The sequence below is a fragment of the Aricia agestis genome, chromosome 22 (genome assembly GCF_905147365.1).
Source record: "Aricia agestis chromosome 22, ilAriAges1.1, whole genome shotgun sequence".
Taxonomy (NCBI): Eukaryota; Metazoa; Arthropoda; class Insecta; order Lepidoptera; family Lycaenidae; genus Aricia; species Aricia agestis.
In genome coordinates, this window is record NC_056427.1 from 7,495,688 (window position 1) to 7,515,634 (window position 19,947).

At 36.0% G+C, this 19,947-nt stretch overlaps 3 protein-coding genes across 9 annotated transcripts in view; 2 read left to right on the top strand and 1 right to left on the bottom strand.

Annotated features, from left to right (window-relative positions):
• LOC121738205 (gastrula zinc finger protein XlCGF57.1-like) overlaps positions 1-19,947 on the top strand; it is a 106,712-nt gene that overhangs the window by 78,236 nt on the left and 8,529 nt on the right. For 2 of the 6 annotated variants that reach the window (XM_042130132.1, XM_042130139.1), the window contains exon 1: positions 9,573-9,806. The exons of 2 other annotated variants lie outside the window; for them this stretch is intronic. In XM_042130132.1, coding sequence (XP_041986066.1) covers positions 9,642-9,806 — 165 coding nt within the window. In that variant the 5' untranslated portion in view covers positions 9,573-9,641. Of the gene's footprint in view, positions 1-9,572; positions 9,807-19,569; positions 19,735-19,947 lie in introns of those variants that run through there. 2 more of the 6 variants (XM_042130134.1, XM_042130137.1) reach the window with 1 other exon arrangement.
• The window catches only part of LOC121738200 (zinc finger protein 260-like), a 190,336-nt gene that overhangs the window by 71,599 nt on the left and 98,790 nt on the right, over positions 1-19,947 (bottom strand). The window lies entirely within an intron of this gene.
• On the top strand, positions 1,046-16,756 carry LOC121738211 (zinc finger protein 436-like). 2 transcript variants are annotated; one of them, XM_042130159.1, is made up of 7 exons: positions 1,046-1,168; positions 1,659-1,778; positions 1,955-2,072; positions 2,431-2,718; positions 3,604-3,891; positions 4,904-5,732; positions 15,950-16,756. In XM_042130159.1, exons 1-6 carry the CDS (start codon positions 1,064-1,066, stop codon positions 5,722-5,724), a joined length of 1,740 nt encoding a protein of 579 aa, XP_041986093.1. In that variant the 5' UTR covers positions 1,046-1,063; the 3' UTR covers positions 5,725-5,732; positions 15,950-16,756. The 2 variants fall into 2 exon arrangements, with proteins under 2 accessions (XP_041986093.1, XP_041986094.1); XM_042130160.1 differs by lacking the exon at positions 1,659-1,778.

Below are 19,947 nucleotides of genomic sequence, written 5' to 3' on the forward strand. Positions count from 1 at the left end.
ATTTTTAGTCTAACCCAGGAGCTCCTAACTTTTCAGTCAAACGTCGAAAGTAAATTATTCTGTTTCGGTTTTGGCCTAGTCAATCCTAGAAGCGACTGCAAAACTCGGTCAAACGTTGATCTGAACATGTTTAAAGGTTCATAATGTCTCTCGCGGTGTTCGGACCGATTGTTTTGTCATTTCATGTTCGTTCATTGAGCGCACGCTCAATTGTGTACGCACGCACACGGGCGTGTAATTGTGTAAAATTGAAGATGAGTGAATCAAACGGTGTTGTTGTTACTAAAAACGTGGATAAAGAAGTTTATTAAAACAATTAACATTAACATTAATGCCTCACCATGTCAGAAAAATGATTAATTTGCCACTTTAACTACCTAAGAAATTATTAAAACAATTAACATTAAAGTTAATGCCTCACCATGCCAGAAAAATGATTAATTTTCCATTTTAATTACTTAAGAAATTATTAAAACAATAAACATCAAAATTTTAAAAATGTTATTTTTTTATACTTACCTAATCTTACAAACTAACCTCCGTATATTCCAAAGCATTTATTTATTTATTTTATACTTTATTGCACATCGTACAAAAGGCGGGCCTAATGCCACACGGCATTCTCTCAAAGCATCTAAAATATAAAAGTGAAAATCACGTAAGCTGACCAATCAGGTGTCAGAACTGGCAGAGTTAAGCGGTTAAGACTTGAAAGCTGCTTAAATGATAAAATGCTTCCAAATATACAAAGATAAGACACTTCATACCTATATCGGAGTTTGACTCGTCAAACCCCGATTTAATAAAATTGTGTTTTGACGTTTGCCTGACCAAATTAGTCCCTCCCAGGTTTGACGAAAATTGTTTAGTCAAAGGCCGAAAATTTACATTTGTTTGGGCTTTGACTAAGTCATTCAGTCTGACCTGAGGATTGACCAGTCCAACCTAGGAGCGCCGGAGCTTCGGAGTTTGCCTATAACATATATACTAGTAATCTGTGAATTTAATGCTTTTGTGTCAAATCTGATGAAAATACTATCAAATAATTAAAAATTAAAATAAAATGGAAAGCCTTTGTTGTTCCATATGCCTATCATTAACTAAAAAAACTAAAAACATTTACAGTACAGACCTGCAATATATTTACGAGAAACTCGCAAACTTCGAGGTAGGTAACGGTCTAACGGAACTCATACTAAAGTCACAAAACATATCAATTTTTTGCTATTTCTAACAAAATCATGGCTTTGAACCCAATTTAATTAAACCTACAATAATATTATAAATGTTAAAGTGGGTTTGTCTGTTATTTCTTATCATAGATTTTGATGAAATTTAGTATGGAGATAAATGAGCTCAAGCAGAATTATTATGAGAGTTTGTAAGAAAAATTGTATGGTACCTGCGACACTTCTTTTTCTTCTTCAATGGCCTCCCTTGATGAATACTGTGCAACAAAATTTTAAGGCAACATTTAGTATTTAAACATCTATTATTAGCTTATCCATAACCAAATCATTAGAGATCTAAAAAAAACTTATGAAACTGTAGTATCTGAGTGTAAATTTTGCCACCCTCACCCTACGCATGGTACCTATATTAAATATATTTTTTTACATGTCAGTCCAGGATAATGTGTAACAATGTTTTGCTAATAGTTAAGAGACGCTGACTGCTGGGTGTGTTACATCTGCCACACGAGACTTCGACAATGTCACCAGCTGCAGCAGTTGGCCGTGCAGACACGAGGCCTGATTGATGACATATTCCAGAATAAGGTTCTCTTATGAAATGATTTTATTTTACAAAATAAACATTTTCAGTTCTTAATCATTACTTAAAACAAAATCGTTGCGCTGAGTTAATGGCATTTCTTTGATATAAAATAAAATATATACAGGTAAGTAAAATACTATTTGAATCCTTAGTTTATAAACACATATTTTTGTTTTAGATTGACTTCAAGTTTGGAACAATTCGACCTTTGTTAGAATTATCAATTCCGAAGACAACAATTATTTCATCATACATAGAACAATACTTATGTGACACGGAGCTTCATAAAGACAATGGTGGGTTTATAATACAACACTGTTGATGATGATGTAAGCTTACGATATAATATAGATGATGCCCGTAACTCCGTTGCACCAAAATTTGTTTATCGCGTGGCAACCATACACTTTTTCGGGATAAAAACTATCCTATGTCCTTTCCCTGGACTCAAAGTATCTGCACACCAAATTGCAGCAAAATCGGTTCAGTGGTTCGGGCGTGAAGAGGTTACAGACAGACAGACAAACACATTTTCGCATTTATAATAATTATAATATAAGGATGTTTGGCATGGGCGCCTGCTCGTGGGTACGCCCATGATGTTTGGTGCTGTAGATTTTGTATGATATTAAATTCTTTTGGGCAATTTTTAAGGCAGAGAAGAAGATATAATTCTAGACAATACTATAAATCATAAAGTGAAGGAACAAACTTTTATTAAATCTGAAGACGACGAATCTTCACGGGACTTAGCTAATGAGGATAAAGCTCACGAAATAAATCTTGTTGATATAAGTCAGATAGTTAATGTAGAAAATGCACCCCAAAATACAACAAATTCGGTTATAGAAGATCTCGAGTGCAGAACACAGTCAAAATATGAACAGAGCATGGAGAACTTAGGAATAAAACAAGAGATAAAAGAAGAAATAGAAGATAAAGGTATGTATAATAATACTCCCCACACCGCTTCCTACACCGATCTGCACACCAAATTGCAGCAAAATCGGTTCAGTGGTTCGGACGTGAAGAGGTTACAGATAGACAGACAAACACATTTTCGCATTTATAATAATCTATACTAATATTATAAATGCGAAAGTATCTCTGTCTGTCTGTCTGTCTCGCTTTCACGCCAAAACTACCGAACCGATTGTAATGAAATTTTGTATACAGATAGTCTAAAGCCTGAGAAAGGACATAGGCTACTTTTTTACTGGAAAAAAGGGTTGTAAGGGGGTGAAAATATGAAAATTTGTTCAAATTAAGTTAGTTCCAAAAATTCATACTAGATGGCGCTGTGCGTCTTTTACATCGCGCTAACGCTTGCCCAACATCTTTCTATAAGAGGTGGTATTATCATACATTCGAGTTTCGATTTTTTCCGATTGGTTTTTCTTATTTACGTTATTTAATAAGTCAGTACTTTATATTATATACAGTGACATAACCATATAACTAATCCGTGGACGTAACCTTAAACTTATCAATGATAAATAGTTTATGGGTAAAGTTAAGTAATTGGGGGGCCAAATAAGCTTTAAAATTTGGCATTAAATATAAAGTTTAATTTAAAAAAATGAAATACTATGTGCACACTGCACAGCTGTTTTCATTTAAGGGGTACCAGGGTTTTTTATAAAAGCTTTTGACACCAATTTTGTTGACATCGCGCTCTATAAACTGAAGTCCACGCGAACGAAGTCGCGGGCAACAGCTAGTTATAATATAAGGATGTTTGGCATGGGCGCCTGCTCGTGGGTACGCCCATGATGTTTGGTGCTGTAGATTTTGTATGATATTAAATTCTTTTGGGCAATTTTTAAGGCAGAGAAGAAGATATAATTCTAGACAATACTATAAATCATAAAGTGAAGGAACAAACTTTTATTAAATCTGAAGACGACGAATCTTCACGGGATTTAGCTAATGAGGATAAAGCTCACGAAATAAATCTTGTTGATATAAGTCGGATAGTTAATGTAGAAAATGCACCCCAAAATACAACAAACTCGGATATAGAAGATCTCGAGTGCAGAACACAGTCAAAATATGAACAGAGCATGGAGAACTTAGGAATAAAACAAGAGATAAAAGAAGAAATAGAAGATAAAGGTATGTATAATAATACTCCCCACACCGGTTTCGGTGACGGTTGCCGGTTTCATTGAAACCAGACCGGCAGGGCTAAAATGGTCGCTTTGAAGAATCATGATATGAATCATAATATGATTCATTTTTCTAAAATCGCAAAATGCAACTCTGCTTGCAATTCATTTCTGTATTTTTGTACTGATTTGACATTTGTAAGTTTGACAGTTTTGACAATTCTTTTGCTGAATTGATTGAGAGGAATTGCTAAATGTGACCATTTTAGCCCCGCAGGTACACAGGGAGTAATTTTATAGTGCCCAAGTGTGTGCGCAGTACACAAGAGCACTCTCTATTCCTTTACTCTCATAACCCAGTGGGACGGAAGACCGACACGACTGGCGAGAGATGGCTCAGGACCAACTTTTTACATGCCCATCCGACGCATGGATCATCTTACTTGTCAGACAATCAGGTGACCAGCCTGCGTTGTCCTAACCAAACTTGGAAATAACATGTTTCCAACGCGGGATTCGAACCCACGACCTCCGGAGTCGAGAGTGACCCTCTAACCACTAGACCACGGAGGCGTGAAGGTATGTATATTGTGTTAAGAATGGTGTCCATTTATAAAATGAGATGCGGACCATAATTTGATGTTTATCCTTTATTTAACAAGACGTTTTAGGTGAACCCATTTTTTTGTCATAATATTATATTCTGATGTTCAGTAAAACTTTTTACTTATATAACGACCTCCGTGGCTCAATGGTTAGAGTGTGTGGCAACTCAAGCCGGGGGTCGCGGGTTCGAATCCCGCCGATGGAACAAAAAGTTTTTCAATGTTCCTGGGTCATGGATGTGTATGATATAATAAAAATCTTAAATATATATATAGTATAAAAGTATTAAATATATTTCCGTTGTCTGGTACCTGTAACACAAGTCCTTCAGGTACTTAGCACGGGGCCAGACTGACGTGGTGTGAAGCGTCCATAGATATTATTATTATTAAATTATAAAAATGTTTGTTTAGGTATCAATGAGCGTGACAGCTCTAACAACAACAAAGAGCGAGACAAAAGAGCACTGTCTGGCTGTCACAAGAAAACACTCACCTGTGACATATGTCACAAGATCTTTACATACAGAAGCAATCTAATATCTCACTTAAGAAGTCATACTGGTGAGAAACCATTTAAGTGTAAAATATGCTCAAAGGAATTTTCACTTAAGGTGAATTTGAATACGCATTTCAAGTTTACTCACACAGGCGTGAGATATAGCTGTGATATTTGCTCGAAAGCATTAACAAATGCGTACTATTTAAAGAAGCACAAACTTAAACTGCATTCGGATGTGAAACCATTTACCTGCCAAACTTGTTCGAAGAGTTTCTCGATGCGTTTTCAACTTACCAGACACGAACTAACTCACAACGGTGAAAAATTATTAAGCTGCGACGTATGTTCAAAGACATTCTCAGACCCGTCCCATTTGGTTGGCCACAAACGAACACACACGGGCGATAAACCGTTCAGCTGCGACGCTTGCCCACAAAAGTTTGCCCGTAATTCCACGTTGAAAAGGCACATGCAAACTCACTCAGGCGAACAACCATTTAGCTGTGATATCTGTTCGAAGAGATTTACGTGCAAGGGCAGTTTATATCAACATACACTCGTACACAGGGGTGACAAAAAACACATCTGCCACGTTTGTGGCAAAAAATTCTTAAAACGCTATTTAAAAACTCATTTACAAAGTCATACAGGCATCAAACGATACAGCTGTGACGTTTGTAACAAAGGATTTACACAGAAGAGCAGTTTAAATGCACACAAGCTAGTTCATTAGGAATATAGGTGAGACCGCACTAGAGTGACGCGACACGGCACGGCCAAATATAATATTTTGTATGTAATCGTATGAACTAAACCGCACTACGTGCAGAGTAGACAGAACTAAGGACTAAGGAGTACCTCGACTTTAAGCAAACTTCAACTTTCAACATGTTTCATAATGCTGAGTGACGCATTAGTACTGCGCGCGCCGGACATTATGATATACTACGTCAAACATACTCCTTATGTTTTTAAATGGATGGAGTCTGGTCCAAATTTCCACCACTAACGACACTTATATAGTAAAAATTTAACTTTATGGTTTTTACTGAAATAGATGAATATGAAAATCAATATTTTCACTCACAAAATAATTTTTCATATTAAGGTCATAACTTTTTACTGACAGCTTACTTTTAATTTGTCTCGTAATGAAAGTTACTCTATATTTAATGGACAATAAGTCAATATAGGCAGAGTAGACAGAATTATAGAGTATGCCGACTTAGAACTGATGTTGAAATTTTTAAATTTGACGTATTATGACGAAAATCGTCGCTAGGGTTGTTAACTTGTTACCTACGAATTTAAAACTAGACTTTGCTCTTTGGTTGAGTGCTGTCAACAAGCGTCCTTTTTTCTTTTTAGTTTTTGAGACGTTTTTTTTAACTTTTCGTCAGTTTTTTTTATATAAGTTGATTAATCTTATCTTTAACTGGTGCTTGGTGTTGTTATCTGGGCATTTTCAAAAAAATGTGTACCCCTGGTTTTTACCTTGTCCCTTGACTTCGCTACAGATTATTTGTAAAAAATTACATACTTACATTTTGTAATTTTAATGTAGGAGCAAAAACAAGTTTTCTTTTATTAAAATACATTCACGTTTGTATAAAATTTTATTTAGTATGAGATTTATAAGGGTTTTTAAGTACCGAAACCTATTAAATTCACCTGTCCCCTTCCCAGAAGTTGTAACAAAATCTTTAATAACTATTTTTTTTCTTAAAGTAAGTTACTTAAAAAACATATGTTAGATTCCTAAATACTTAATGTATCAATTGAATGTCTTGTTATTGAAAAATCTAACATAATTTAACTACAAATTAATTAAAATTATAATCATGAAAAAACAACCCGACCGGAATGTTCGGTTTAGTGACCGTTTTTTTTAGTTTTATAAACATACTACAAAAATATTTTCGGCACTAAATGATAGCACTATATTTCATTGTACATCGAGAAACTTCAATTTGAATTTAGTAGTTAAAAATCTGCTACAAGACGCGGACGCAGGTTGGATGGTTCTTCAGGAACGGTTTATTTGTTCAGATAAGTGACCATATTTTGTAAGCATTATTATACTTTCTCCAACTGTTTTTACTGTTGACACGTGGCAAAATTAGCTTAGTATTTAGTATAAAAAATGAAATTGTGATAACTATTATCGGTTATTTACAAACACTTTAAAAGTAAAAGAAAGTAATATTACGTGACTTCCGACTTGTGACTTTTCGTATGGTCACATATAATGGAACGGACAAGTCACAACAGGCGGAAAGCATAAGGCTTAGTTCACATTTTAAATAAATTATTTTTTTATTCACAGATTTTATTAAGAAAATTTGAGATTTTTAAACTGGTACGATTAACGTACAAATATATTTTTTATTACTTATGTGTTAAGGTGACGCCGCGTTAAAGTAAAAAACCGTTTTGGATATGTTTTAGATTGCTAGTTTTCTATGAAAGGCCGGCCCGGCCTCTCACAGAAAACAAGCAATGGAACAGCAAAAAAATGGAAAGGGCGTAAGCGACAAAATAGTTTTGTCGCGTAATTTAAAAACCATAAATACATTTCATATAAGCTATGGGCAAATTAAAGTGTATGCTTGAACCAATCCATGTACATTTTTGGAAGCTTAAATCACTCTCCTCTGTAGGGAAAAATAGGAATCCTTTTTTTTACACAGGTCTATTTGATTGATTATTCTGTGTTATAAAAGTTGACCAATCGTGTTATGCTATGGGTAAATCAAAGACAAAGACATGATAAATACTGACAATGAACTTTAATTTCTTAGCTTTAGTCATTGAAAAATCGATATCGCTACAGCCAAATTATCAAGGCGTCGCCTTTACTTAACTATAACAAATATTTAAAATTTAAGTACCTCAAAGTTTTATTTTTTAAATAATTTTGATTTTATTTCCACTACTTTTCTATCAGTAAAGTTGAAAATCATTTTGTGTCATTGATATTTTTAGATTTATAATAACTAGACATCGGATTATATGCATTTGCATACTTGCATATGCAAATGCATATTATAATGTCACTTTTTAGGCGATAGTGCATATTTTGGCAATTTTGCATATTTCGGTAGTTTAACTTCCATGGGCATTAAGATGGCAATCGGAAAATGTTGGTAGACAATTATTATTGGCGTATAATAAATAAAAAAAAACTAAAAAGGCTTTATTTCAAGAAATTAAAAATTTTAATTTTATGAAATTATAAAAATTGGCGCTTTTATTAATGTCACTACCGGAAAAGTCTTAAAAAAATAATAAATTTTAATATTAAGTGACTTTTGATTGATTGATTAAATACTGACAATGAACTTTAATTTCTTAGCTTTAGTCATTGCTGAGAAAAATCGATATCGCTACAGCCAAATTATAAAGGCGTTGACTTTACTTAACAATAACAAATATACTATTTAAAATTTAAGTACCTAAAAGTTTTATTTTATTTAATAATTTTGATTTTATTTCCACTTTTCTATCAGTAAAGTTGAAAATCATTTTGTGTCGTTGATATTTGCAGATTTATAATAACTAGACATCAGATTATATGCATTTGCATACTTGCATATGCAAATGCATATAATGTCACTTTTTAGGCGATAGTGCATATTTTGGCAATTTTTCGTTGATAGTGCATATTTCGGTAGTTTAACTTCCATGGGCATTAAGATTGCAATCGGAAAATGTTGGTAGAAAATTATTATTGGCGTATAATAAATAAATAAAAAGTCTTTATTTCAAGAAATTAAAAATCCTGGATTTTATGAAATTATAAAAATTGGCGCTTTTATTAATGTCACTACCGGAAAAGTCTTCAAAAAAATAATAAATTTTAATATTAAATGACTTTTGATTGTGCATATTTTGTGCATATTTCGACCATTTTTCGTGCATATTTGCATGGATATTTCGGCACTTTGATCGTGCATATAATCCGATGTCATTAATAACTTAGGAATTCGTAGAAATGTGAACACATCTTTATGATTATGAGATGTTCGTCCCTCTAATTAATGAAGTTAAATCTATGAAATCAAAGTATTTTTTACTTTTATAAGTAGTGCAACAATAAAAATGTTTAAATAAAAGGTTTTTGTGTTATAAAAACTTCTTTAAATATGTTAAATATTACTTACTCATGTAAAAAAATGAAAAATTAGCTAGTGGGTAGGTCACATAGTCACACTATGGATTAAAAATAATTGCTACTCTTGTTGATCCTTGAAATTATCTACATTTTTTTTAATAAACAATTAAATATGCATTTCACTAGATTAAATTAACGAAGAAATCCATTTATTGCTGTATTTTTTTGTATTAAATTATATTTTACATTTAGTCGCACAACGGAATCTGTTTCGTCGAAAATTCGATTTTGTTTCAATAATATCAGAATAATATAACGTTTTCAGCGTTCTTTTTAACTTATTCCATTAGTTCAATATTTTTCCTTGTATATGACATTCAAATAAAGGTAAATAAATGACCTTAAAAAATATAGACATATTTTTGCAAGGGTACACGTTATTTTGAAAATGCCCATCTGTGTTGTTTTTGTCGTAAGTACATAGTATTTGTAAGGTGTGGTGTTTTTAGGTTAAGCCGGTTATAGTTTTACCCAACATGGATTTAGATACCGATCCACCGGACCCTGGTGGTGGTCTTGTAAATAGGAAGAGAAATAATCAGGACGATAGTGAGCCTTTAGCGAAAAAGGCGACAAATAGTACACTTTCAGTGCCTTCAATTCAGTTCCACTATGTTAACCCGGATTTTGCAAACAAAAAGGTATATACTGCCGATGATGCAGCACCTTATATTGTCCATGTCACAAAACCTGAGACCGAAAGGGGTCCGGTTCTTAATCCCATTCAGTTTGGACAATTTGTATTTAAAAATAATGTACAGAATATTAAGATTGATGGAATTAAGAAGATTGGCCGTAATCGCGTCTCAATAGAATTCAAATCTCCAGATCATGCTAACTCGTTCATTGACTTGCCTGCCTTATCAAGTGCAGGATACACTGCAACAATACCATCTTATAGCGTATCTCGGCAAGGCATTGTCCGCAATGTCCCAGTAGACTGGTCAATGGAGGAGTTAGTAGAAAATATGCAAGTCCCATCAGGTAATGGCAAAGTAGTTAGAGCACGTAGGTTGAGTCGCAAGTCTATAAATGATCAAAACTCCCCTGTTTGGCTGCCTACCCAATCTGTGGTTCTTACAATCACAGGACAAAAATTACCTTCCCATGTATACTGTTTCTATAATTCTTTACCGGTTGAGACATATAAATTACCTACTATACAGTGTAATAAATGCTGTCGCTTTGGTCATGTTAAGGCACAGTGTAGATCAGAACCCCGTTGTTATAAGTGTTCTCATAAGCACGAAGGAGCAACATGCACTGCAACATCTTTCACTTGCATGCACTGTAGTGGTCCGCATGCAGCAAATGATGTTTCTTGTCCTGAATATATCAGGCAAAAAGAAATTAAATTTGTAATGAGTCGGGAAAGTATCTCATACATGGAGGCGTCAGCTCGATTCCCCCGTGTGAGACGATCCTTTGCCGATTCCGCTAGGACTTCTCCTTCTGCAAATGTCAACATATCTAGACAGACTTATAGACAGACTGACAGACAGAATGACAGACTGACAAATTCTCCCACTACTACATCCTATAGGAAGACTGTATATATTCCCCGTCGTCCCATTACTCCTATGGCCCCTGGGTATGACCATGAGGCACATAGAAATTTAATTGAACAACCAGACTTTCAGTCTCCTAATGGGTGTGCGTATCCTTCTCCCAATGACAAGTCCCCTGTTGCCCAGAACGACAATATGCTTGATAATCTATCTCATTTCTTTATTGATCTTATTTCTAGATTTGGTGACTCCCTACCGAACAAAACTCTTTCCAACCTGACCCACCTCGTTAAACTGTTGCCCAATAATGGCTCTCACTGTAATACAGTGGAACAGCCGGAGCATCAGGAATAAAAAACCGGATATTCTAAATATAATTAATTCACATAAACCATCAATTCTTGCCATCCAGGAAACATGGCTGGTGCCAGGGTCTCGTTTTCGAGTCCCAGGTTATGCCTGTTTCCGGGATGACAGATCTGATGGCAGGGCTGGAGCAGCCATTTTGGTTTCCAGCCATTGTACATATTCTGTATATAACCTCCCTGTACATAGTACTTCTTTTAATATTGTAGCTGTGAGTGTTTTAGGTACTATTTATATATCTGTGTATGTCCCGCATCCCAACCTCACCATTTTCTCTGAACTTTCCTCAATTTTTTCCTCAGTTCCTTCCCCCTTGGTTGTGTTGGGTGATTTTAACACCCATCATACCTCTTGGGGCTCCCATTCTAATGATCCAAATTCCTCCATCCTTATTGATTTATTTGATAATAATAACTTAGTTGTCCTTAATGATGGATCCCCAACGCGTCGGGTTTCGCCTCTGCAGAACCCGAGGAGCGTGGTGGATTTATCATTATGCTCTCCTCCTCTTTCTCCTTCATGTTCCTGGGCAGTCATTCCCACCTCTTATGGTAGTGATCATTTCCCTATCCTAATTACAATCATGTACAGACAGACTAGACAGACATTACCATCTCCTTCCCCTAGGCTTAAATTTAAAACTGCAAATGCGAATTGGTCTCAATTCGCTGACGTTACGGATTCTGAAATCAGCCATTTATTACCTTTGGATAATAATGACACACTTTCCCTATATCAAAATTTAAAAAACGTCCTTCTTTTGGCTGCGGATAGGACCATTCCACTCAAATCCACAGGAGATCAGAGAACTCTGTCTCCTCCCTGGTGGGACTCTGAGTGTACCGGGGCTTGTAAGCGTCGCAAGGACGCAGAAAGACTGTTTTCTAGGGCTATGACCTTAGAAAACTATTTAAATTATAAAAAAGTTGCAGCTGAGGTCAGACTCCTACTGTCAGAAAAGAAGAAAAATGGTTGGCGTCAGTTTTGTCTGAGTCTTTCACCATCATCTCGTCCTTCGTTAGTTTGGAAAAATATAAAAAGATTCCGCGGTTCTTTAGTTAGTGATTACCATCCGTCCAATGACACATCACAGTGGTTATATACTTTTGCTCAGAAGGTGGCACCTCCGTCAGTTCCAACTTTTGATGAGTGTCACAATTATATTTCTTCGGTCCCTCCTACAGGTTATTTAGACGGTCCTTTTTCTCCGGAGGAATTTCAATTAGTCCTAAGTTCTTTAAAGGATACCTGTCCAGGCAGTGATGGATTACCATACTCATTCATAGTAAACAGTGGCCCTATTACCCAAGGAGTGTGCTTAAAGGTTTTGAATGACATTTTTCAATCTGAGATGCCCCCGGAGGAATGGCGAACACAAATTATTCTACCGTTACTGAAATCTGGAAAACTTAGTGGTGATGCGTCTAATTATAGACCTATCGCTCTTTCTATTACATTGGGAAAAATTTTAGATCATTTGATTAAGAATAGATTGGAGTGGTTGATGGAGAGCAAGGGCATTTTATCCAAAACACAGTTCGGTTTTCGGAAGGGCTTTAGCACTATGGACAGTCTCGGGTCTTTCGTGACTGACGTACGCATTGCCTTTTCGAAAGGCGAACATGTGGTAGGTGTGTTCCTTGACATATCATCGGCATATGATAACGTTCTTCTTCCGGTTCTCAGGCAGAAACTGCATAATCTGAGTGTCCCTGTGAAGATGATCAACTATATAATCAATTCCCTTTCCTGTCGTTTTGTTGTTGTATCTACCCAAAATTTAACCCTTCCTCCTCGAATTGTTTATAAAGGCCTCCCACAAGGTAATCCTCTCAGTCCTCTCCTTTATGATATTTACAGTTATGATTTAGATCTATCCGTTATTAGTTTTTGTGAGGTCTCTCAGTATGCCGATGATCTGACAGTGTACATTGCCTCTAAGGATATTTTAGAATGCTCTGAACGTCTCAACACTGCAATTAGATACCTTATGGAGTGGATGGACAGACATGGTCTGAGTATCTCGATTCAGAAAAGTTCCGTTGTAGTTTTTTCTCGGTCCAAAATTACGCCTTCAGTTAATATTCTATATAATGAACAAGTTTTCCCAGTTAGGGAAAGCGTTAAATTTTTAGGAGTATACCTCGATTCTAGGTTGACTGGAGCTTACCAAATTAACCATATTATCAAAAAATGCGAGAAAAATATCAATGTTTTACGATCTGTCAGCGGTGTATGGTGGGGTTCTCACCCATATACCCAAAAATTACTTTACAATGCCCTTATCCGCAGCCATATGGATTATGGATCATTTTTATTGGAACCCTGTCACAAGGTTCCTTTAAAAAATCTGGACAAAATTCAGGCAAAATCTCTGAGGATCATACTTGGGGCAATGAAATCTTCCCCAATCAACGCCCTACAGGTTGAATGTGTCGATCCACCTCTCAACTTCCGGAGGCAGTATCTTTCAGATAGGTTTTTATTTAAGGCATTTCAGAACTCCTCTCATCCACTATTAGACAAACTTTACAAATTATCCCAATTGACGTCAACATCTGCTTATTGGCGGCATAAAGATCTCCCTTGTCTCCTGATCAGTTACCATAAGTTAACCCAACTTCCTTGTCCTATTGTCCAGTGCAGACTCAACCCTCTATTTTCCACCCCTTACGAAGCACTGACATTCACTCCCAACATCATCCTTAATTTCCCTATTGATAAAGGTTCCCTTCTAGCAAATACTCAATTTAATCAGATTATACATGAGCACTATAGGGATTGGATGCTTATCTTTACAGATGCATCTAGACTTTCGGTGGATGGTTGTGTGGGTGCAGCTGTATGGGTTCCGAGAGTTAATGTGATTTTAAATTTTAAATTGCCTCCAAACTCCTCTGTATTTACAGGGGAGGCCCTAGCTATATATGAGGCCATCTCATTTATTGAGTCTCATGATCTTAATAAATCGCTTATACTCTCGGACTCCAGGAGCGTTTTGCAGGGTATATCTGCTAACCTGTTCCGGTCTAAGTCTAGATTTCCTTTAATCTTTAAGATAAGACAGCTACTCCTTAGGTGCCGTGTCCGCAGTATACATGTTGTGTTAGCATGGATACCTAGCCACAGTGGAATTACTGGGAATGAGAGTGTGGATGCATATGCTAAAGCCGCCATAACATCAGGTGGACTCAGTCAATACCAACTCTATTGTCAGGACTTAATTCCACTTGCAAAATCTCAACTTTCTAGCAAATGGAATACACTATGGGACGGCTCGAGTACCATCAAAGGCAAGCATTACCATGATATTCAAAGTAGTGTACCAGTAAGACCATGGTTCTTTAGATATTCACAGTGTAGCAAACTGCTCGACAATATGCCGTGTTAGACTTGGTCATTGCTGCTCACCAGTGTTCCTTGCTAAAATTAGGGTCAAGGATCATTCTCTCTGCGAGTGTGGTCTAGATGAGGGTACCTTAGATCACATCTTCTTTTCTTGCCCTAGAAACCAATCGTCCTTATATGATTGTCTTCCCAATTCCATTCCTCGCCCTATAAATTTTAAATCGGTTTTGTCTTATGTAAATACCTCTTTTATTGAAATTTTGTGTACATATATTCGTGATAACAATATTAGATTGTGATGTCTCTACTAACATTTGTGTTTGTGTTTGTTTTAGGTCTATCAACTCCTGTAATTATGTAATTTTGTTTTGTAACCGTACACTTGTTACTTCACCAGACCTTCACTACATAGAGCAAAGTTTTTCGAGCCACTCTGACATTGGCAACTCACTAAGTCGGCCATTTTTAAAAGAAGAAGAAGAAGAATTTAAAACTATGACATATTCACTGGACGTATTCCTCTTTTGCCGGCTCTTGATATAGGCGAACGCGTTGGCCAACGCGTCTGCAGACGCGTTGGCAGTGCGCTTGCAACGGCGTTTGTGAGTAATCCACACATAGGAAGGTCGTTCAGTATGCTTTGGATCGCGCCAATGTGCGGACGGATTCAAAATGGATGTTTAGTCGCTAACAGCTGCAGCTGTTTATTTATTCACAGCTTATAATTACTTTGTAAATGTGGACAAGAAAAAGTTTTTAAAGAGTATTCTGGAAATAAATAAATAAAAGGCGAGAAAACGTAACAAACAAAGAAATAAACTCACTTTTACATAATATTTTATAATATTAAAATAATATAAGTAATTATTTTATTACCTACTTATTATTTATTAAATTATTACATACAAAAATTATTACATATTATAATAATTATCATAATTATAACTCCGGGCAAACTGATCGCGCGGCCTATGTGTGGATGGAGCGCGAAGCTTGCGACAAATGTCCTTTGATCTTTTGCCGACATTTCCGACCCGCGCGGCAAGCTCGCAGATGCGTCGGCCAACGTCTAAATACCTACGGCCAACGCGCGAACGCCCGTTCTACACATTGGGCCAACGCGTCTGCAGACGCGTTGGCCAACGCGTTCGCCTATATCAAGAGCCGGCATACGGCCAACGCGCGAACGCACATTGGGCCAACGCGTCTGCAGACGCGTTGGCAGTGCGCTTGCAACGGCGTTTGTGAGTAATCCACATTTGGTCGTATTGTTATTTGTGTTTTGGCACATGTGATTAAAATTGTCAGAATCCAATTTTGAAATCATTATTTTAAATATTTAAAAATAAATTATATCAGCCAGCGCGAGGCACATTCCGTTTATAATCCTAGTGAAACCCGACGAATTTGACACATATTGAAACCTGTCCGTCTCTTTGCAGTCGAACTACTGGTCGTTATGTCTATTGTGATATAGGTCTCGTTAGTGGGCGCCGCCGCTCGACAAGTAAACATCAGCTCCGCGTGTAATAAGTTTTAAAATTGTCTGAACGCTTTTTCAGAACGTAAAAGTAGTTATTTCCATAGAAAAGTGTGTGAAAAACGCTATACATTGGAGACAATCAACCCAAGTGCCTAAAAACAATGTTACAAACCAAAATCAGCTGGCAGTGAAAGTGCATGAAATAAAGTGTTAAAAAGGACTTCATCGCCTTTATAGGTACAAGGACTCAAAAACAATGTGAAAAGTGAAGCGCGAATGCAAAAGAATTGACAAAAAGTTCAAAATAAGTGTAAAAAAGTTTTTCAGCCAAATAACAAAATAAAAACTTTATGTGGGTACCTAAACATTGGACTTTGAACTGCAAACCCAATAGTAGTTACCTACAAGTGTCACCTCACTACCAACTCAGAGTAGCAAGATATCGACAATTGCAACCATTACGTCAGCGTCTTGTTGGCCCAGCGGGACAAGTTCGATTTAACAACGACATGTCCCAGGATCGCGTCCACGCGGCGCCAACACTTTACTTTTCGCTTTCTTAAACTTTAACAGCCTTATTAATAAACACAGACTAGAGCAAGAATAACTTTACTCCTAGGTAAGAGTGATAAAATTCAGTATTAATAAACATGGAGTAAGGAAGGAGTAAACTAATCCGAATCTACTCTCGGAATAAAAGTTAGTCCTTCACACTACCTAGTTTAAGGAGAGATTAAGTATAGAACAAAGGTGTATTTTGACATTAAAAAAAAAAGCATTGGAACAAAAAATAACACGACCCAACATTTTATAGGTACCAGATGTCTAACGCGAATGTTCGTAAAAACTTACTTTTTCATCTTCATCCCAATTACTGGAACGAATATGTTTTGTTTGTTCGCTCATTGTATTTCATAATTTATAATAATAAATATTGTTATATTTAAAATATGATCAATGGAATATAAATATATAAATATGGAATATTTAATTATAAATTATCAAATTATTATAATAATATTTAATTAATAAATTATCAAATAAATATAATAATATATATTACTATTATAAATTATTAAATACAATGAGCGAACAAAAAAGTTTATCCCAATTACTGGGACGAATACGTTGTTTGTTTGCTCATTGTATTCGATAATTTATATATTATTTTATTTATTTTCAACACAGATTCGAAGTACAAAACTTCAAAGAAGTAACGTTGCAAACTTGCACAAAACAACAGTACTAACAAAACCAAAGAACAAAACAGTAAACACCTTAGCACCACATGCACGGCATGCACCACAGCAAAACCCGCACATATTTTGAATTTCGAAATAATAACTGGCAAAGTATGTTGACTGTCAGTGTCATAAATGTCATTTCTGACGTTAGTTTATTCCCTCAGTGACACTATTTACTTTTAAATTCGAAGGGTTGCCATAATGCACTCTTTAATCCCGATGTAAGGAATGTATTGTTACTCCAAGCTTACTCCACGTTTATAAATAAGAATTTATTACCAGCAGAGCTAAGTCGGCCTTACTCCTAGATTAACAACTTCGAGTGTAAGGTCGGATTATGATGGGTGTAGGCCATTTTTATTAATAAGACCGTAAAAGGCTAATAAAACGATATTAAATCACAATAAGTATTAGAAGTCTTCTCGACTTCGGCAGCTGGCCGATCTTATGTCGGCTGTACACTCTCGCCGAGAGCTCTCGGGCGAGAGTCTCGTGCGAGAGCCCCTTGCCCGAGTGCGATCATGTACATTCTCGCTTAGTTTAATTGCAGTTATGAACTCAGAGAAGATGGACCATTATTTTACTCTATGCATCGAAAGATATCATTGTAATCCAAAGATCTATAATCATATTTAATTTTATTTCTCACAGATAATGACTGATAATGACGTTTATTATTGTTATTTTTCTGTTCTGCACTGTCTAGCGGCGCGACTAGTAGTGAAAAACGCGAGAGTGTACAGTACATGCGCTCGCTTTCCTCGCGAGACCCTTTGTCTCGGGCGCAAAATACCGACACCGGACCGAGAGGGTCCGAGACAGGCGAGACGAGGCGAGCGCACGCATTTACACTCTCGCACTCGGGCCGCCTCGCTGTGTCTCGGCGAGAGTGTACAGCCGACATTAGATATTTGATGAGCGTATTCCGACACTGACACCTAGTATCACTAATAAAAACAAACTAGTTCTACTATTCCCCGAGAGAGGGCAATCATCAAGCTCAAAATAAAATTCTGCCACAAGTAAAGCCGTATACTTACAATCATGGACGAAGTTATGATTATGCTTAAAAAAATTGAAAACGAGCTAAATGAACAAAAAGTAACAATCTTGCACTCAGCTGAAACAGTTACACAACAAGTCACACAAAATATCAACCAACTAATGGAAGAAAAGTTCAAATCTATAGAGGCAAAATATGAAAACCTTAAAGAGAAACTGGAAAACCAAGAGAAACGGTTATATTTCTTGGAAAAACAATCAAGACAGAGAAACATTGTAATATTTGGTCTGGCGGAAACAGATACTTCATACGCAATTGTGAATGAATTCGGCAGGGTTCTTTTCTTATTGCTTGGGGCTTCTGTATTTGATTTTTTGTTATGTACAATTAGTTTGTCGTACTTAATAAAGGCGTAATTTCCTTTCTTTCTTTCGGTTTTTAATTTCTCTTGCAATTCCTTTCTTTTTTCTAAAATGTGATGTGGGAAGTCCTCATTAATATAGTACCCGGTGTCCTTAAGTATTTTTCTCTGTTTAAAGATTTCTATTTTTTTGCCCAACATAGTGAGTGTTACAGTGACAGGCCTTTCTTCCCTATCCTCCTAGTTTCTTGTATGTCTCTGAGTTCAACCTCTACAGAGAAATGTTGTTTTTTGTTTGAAAGGACATTAAAATTTTGCATGCCGTAAGGCAGAATGTATGAGGCTCTGAAAACCAATGAACATCTGATCATTATTGTACCAGCATTCTAAGCAAATAAACGATCTATCTATCAAAAGGACCACTTTACTTCACTCTCCCGAAATCTCTTCTGAGTCGACCTACTCGTTAGTTCTGTTTACTCTGCATCAGTTCTATGTTAATGCTGCAGGCTGCAGCATTAACCGCACTACGCAACAATACGCTGCAGCCTGCAGCGTATTGTTGCGTAGTGCGGTCTCTCCTTAGCAGTAACAACTATGAGAGTACAACAGTATCCGCAAAGAATTCATTCATTTGTTAATATTATACACGGTGTAACAAATCAAAGTGATAACACTTTAGTGTGTGTATGTGTCCGTTATATAGAGTTTGCTGTGAAAATAGTAGCGCTAAAATAGCATTTTTTGTGTAATATTATAATTAGTAATAAACGGATGCTGGGTCAAGTTCTCGTTTTTTTCTCGACCTAATAATGATATAATATTTACGCAAAGCTGCCATACATCTTTTCAAATATGCCAGACAAAGACAAGCAGGACTAGATCTTTGCCGTTTTTTAGATAAAAACGTAAAGACTAATATTGTAAAACTGCGATAATAGTCCTGTGATTTCGGACATGTCCGAAAGTTATTCTGTATGGCTGGCAAAGTTTGCGATCGTCATTAAAAGGATAAAGAAGTAGAAGTAACGTTACCAAAAAAAATAAATCTGTCATACAAGAGGTAAAAAAGTAGAGATAGAAAAATTTGTTTTTATCATTTTCCATACAAATTTTAGTACAATTTATGGAAAACAAGTTTATAAATAATGCTAAAAAACACTTCTTGCTGCATATGCCTAACTATAAATACAAGAACTATTAACATTTACGGAACAGATCGCCAGTATATTTACGAAAACCTCGCGAATTTCAAGGTACGAATTCAAAACGTTAAGTATTTCATATAATTAAAATAGTATGCAATAAAATAGCTATAATTATAGGCCATATCTTATATACATTAACTGGGCCACCTTTGCGTATCTTCACGTACTTTGTTTTAATTATAATTCTTTGTAACTATGTTGCTAGGATTGTGCACTATTTAATATTATATACATACATTAGAACCCCCCGCTATTCCGGCC

Excerpts from the sequence above, each read along its gene's own strand:
- LOC121738211 (XM_042130159.1), top strand. The coding sequence starts at position 1,064 with ATGGAAAGCCTTTGTTGTTCCATATGCCTATCATTAACTAAAAAAACT. Across the intron at positions 2,073-2,430 it reads GGAGCTTCATAAAGACAATG|GCAGAGAAGAAGATATAATT; the intron begins GTGGGTTTATAA and ends GCAATTTTTAAG. Across the intron at positions 2,719-3,603 it reads AGAAGAAATAGAAGATAAAG|GCAGAGAAGAAGATATAATT; the intron begins GTATGTATAATA and ends GCAATTTTTAAG.